At 28.3% G+C, this 3,581-nt stretch overlaps 1 protein-coding gene across 1 annotated transcript; it reads right to left on the reverse strand.

The window, feature by feature from the left end:
* Positions 1 to 363: 363 nt before the first annotated feature.
* Positions 364 to 2,938, reverse strand: LOC131844135 (tRNA-dihydrouridine(20) synthase [NAD(P)+]-like). Its single transcript, XM_059192934.1, has 6 exons — positions 2,582 to 2,938; positions 1,924 to 2,062; positions 1,451 to 1,783; positions 1,048 to 1,335; positions 806 to 965; positions 364 to 650 (listed from the first exon to the last, which is right to left on the reverse strand). The coding sequence occupies exons 1-6, from the start codon at positions 2,730 to 2,732 to the stop codon at positions 372 to 374; spliced, it is 1,350 nt and encodes a 449-aa protein (XP_059048917.1). The 5' UTR covers positions 2,733 to 2,938; the 3' UTR covers positions 364 to 371.
* Between the last annotated feature and the right edge of the window lie 643 nt (positions 2,939 to 3,581).

Below are 3,581 nucleotides of genomic sequence, written 5' to 3' on the forward strand. Positions count from 1 at the left end.
TATATATTATCATGTCACTGTTTGATTGATATCAGCTACAAATACTATTTTTTCATCAAAGTTACACAATGGAGTACCCATTGTGTAACTTTGATTGGCTAACATACTTTACCATATTACCAAGTAATTAATCTTAATATAATACCTTTACTAATTACACAATTATTTCCCATTGATTATATATAAATGTTATGTATGGTATAAAGTTAACAATGTGGAATATTGTTTAAAGCATAACTATATGTTAATAATGTAAGTATATTATTAGCCACAATTTTTTTTTACCATTAACTAGATATAAGGATTGGTGTGTGACTGTTAAGTGTAATGGTAGTAATAAATTCAAATTAAGAACATAACAGTTTATAAATTCATTTTATTATACTTCCTAACTGTATTAACTCTTCTTGTGTTACTAGACCAAGATTGTGTAGACAAACTAAAGCAGCACCCTGTTCTGCAAATTTCTTATTTTTTTCCCAAAATGATGAGGTGTACTTATGACCATTGAATGTAATAATAGTACGGAATAATTTTTCTATTTGCTCTGTTTCATACACTGGAATCTTGTAGCGATTCTTTCCAGCCCATGCATGAAGGCGCGATTTTGGTAAATTGAGGTCATTAAAATTAGCCCGTATGAAACAGACCTGCAATATCAGAAAAGTATACCATATGTATTATAATTATTAGTGTAATCAGTACCATAAAATATTTATTATACAGTATATAATACTCCTATATATATATATATATATATATATATATATATATATATATATATATATATATTATGTATACTAACTTTCATTTGAGTGATTCCATCAAGTTCTTTTTCAGGTAATTTAATTTTTTTATTAGGTGGCTCTAGTTCTTCAGGATTAACTTGCCACCTTCCTTGAATTCCCAGTTTTTGATACTGGGATTGCTTTTGCTGACAGTAATCACCTAGTCCCCAAATTGAACTGAAATATATTAGGAAATTATGCCAAATAAAAATTATCCGTAACCTCTGGTTAAGGTAATAATAGTTAGAGAAATAGTTACCATATCTGCTCAAGAGTCTGACATTCTAGAAACTGCCTTCCTCTTGGAGTTTCTTGTAAATCTCTCAAAATATTTTGTATGCAGTATTTTGTATTAGATGGTGAATTATCATAATCAACTGCAAGTTTAAGGTAATCTTTAATTACTGTGTCCATAGGTAGTAAACCTTCTTTTCTAAAGATTGAACAATTCCACTCTGCTGCCCTTGCAATCATTACGCTGGTGCAACCTGTCTGTTCTTTAAATTTATATATGTCATTATGGTTTTCAATTTCTTTTGAGCCTCCACTAAAATATAAATAGTAATAACTATATAAAATTTGTAACTATAAATACCCTCTCAAGCTTCTAGAAGTTTAGCCAAAAACAAAATAGAACTTAATACTACTCTAAATTTACTTACTTAGCAATTACTGGTATAGATATATTATCTGCAACATAGTGAATGATGTCGGCATGCACACCATGTTGTGGTCTCTCATCACGTGTTCTACCATGTATTGCAATAGCTTTAATTCCTGAACTCACCAGTTTATTCACAAGATTTAAAGTTTCTTCTGGACTCTCAAATATTCTTATTTTACAAGTAACTGGAATGGAAATATTTTCAACCAATTCTTTTAATATAGCTTTTGCTTTTTCTGATTGAGCCATAAGGGCTACACCCATCCCACCTTTTATGGAAAACTCTTTAGGACAGCCCATATTTATGTCAATAGCAGCTACATCATTTTCACTGTAATTATTAAAACACTATAAATTAAATCCTTATTTATCAAGAATGTGGTGTGCACAATGATTACAGCCTAAATGACTAGAAATAGAAACTTGAAATTATTGATATCATAATCATAATAATATAAACCATGAACTTACACCATTTTTCCAACTTTCAGTGATCGTTCCGCATCACATGTTCCCAGTTGCAACACTACTTTCTGTCTTTCCTCTTTACATGTCCTAAACACAATTGTGCCATCTGTTTGGTCAACATAATCTACAGTATCCAGAATATCTGAAATTAATATAATATTTTTTACAAAACATTATACTTATCTACTATTATTTATTATACGGTTATACATGTACATGTATAACTGACTTCAAGTTGATTTAAAAATAAGAAAATTAGGGCAATTTAATTTTCAAGAGTATAAAAGCACATCACAGCAAAAGAGTGTTAAAGGGTTGTCAGAAAACAAAATATTTAGCGTTTGATGTTTCAATTAGGAATGACATTCATATTCCAAATTTATGTGGACAACTAATTTTTCAACATAAAGCCTGCTCCTGTGACATCTATTACCAAAAAAAAAATTAGGGAATAGTCATAATGATAGGAGTTAGTACTATTATTATTCTTTTTAGTATCATTTTTCTTTTTTGTTAGACTATTTAAGTGAAAGAGTTCGAGCAAAGTATGGATTATTATTATATCAAGGTATATCAGTTTTTAATCTTAGAATATAAAGAATAAAATTCAAAATTCATATAATTGTACTTAATGAAAAATAACACATAAAAAATTTATTACCATTGTATTTCCGTTTGGAACGTAAGAATTTCCAATCGATTAGTTCTTCTGTGTATACAATATCAGCACCATAGCGAAGAGATAATAGTCTCATCGGTAAGGTTCCTATTCTTACCATAGGTGCAAGTATTAATTTATTCTCGTAATTCATTGTAAATAATATAGTAAAAACGTGATCATTTAAATTATTTTATAAAGAATTCTTTATAACCTAAGAATGAAATGATAATTCTGATAATACAAATCAGTCAGGGCACAGTCTACTTCAGTCTAGTTTATTATACAGAATTGTCATAGCTCTGACAGTGACATATTTTGGCAGTCCATTTGAGTTTAATTTGATGGCAACATTGGTTGTTTTCATTGATCCTTGTAGAATCCGTTATTAATTTATTCATAATTTTTGTAGTTATGTTATAATATTTTAATTAATTTACGCCGACCCCAAATAAATGGGATAAGGAAGAAGCAGATGATGATGATCATGATGATGTCATAATATTTTAATGTCTATGTCGTGCCAGAACTTTATTTGATTTAAACTATTTCCTTATGGTCTATGTCGTTTTATATCACACTACAGGCAAAAATGTATTTGTAATAGAAGGAAGAAGATTATAATTTTATATCTTAAGTTATAGAATTATTATATTTTATATTAAGTTGTCATATATTTTAATATTAAGTAAATAGTTGTAATTAGAAAATATAAAACAGTTAACAATAATCGTTCCAATGGGTGAATGTTATTAAAGTTTGCATTTACGGGCTTAAAACTTTAGACCTTGGTAATCCATGCCAATAAGCTCTATTTTCTTTTAAGTTTTATGTAGATATAAGTTCATTAGAAATAATTGTCAGATGAAACAGTTCTATTTGACATATGTCTTTCATTTTTGTAATTTGTATTGTAAAATATTGAGTTATTGACTTGTTAAGTTAGGCTAAAAATAACTAGTGTCCATAGCCGTAAAACATATTAATAAAAAGCTCTATTTTC

Source organism: Achroia grisella, unplaced genomic scaffold, assembly GCF_030625045.1.
Source record: "Achroia grisella isolate CSIRO2021 unplaced genomic scaffold, CSIRO_AGI_Agris_v1 utg3972, whole genome shotgun sequence".
NCBI classification, from domain to species: Eukaryota; Metazoa; Arthropoda; class Insecta; order Lepidoptera; family Pyralidae; genus Achroia; species Achroia grisella.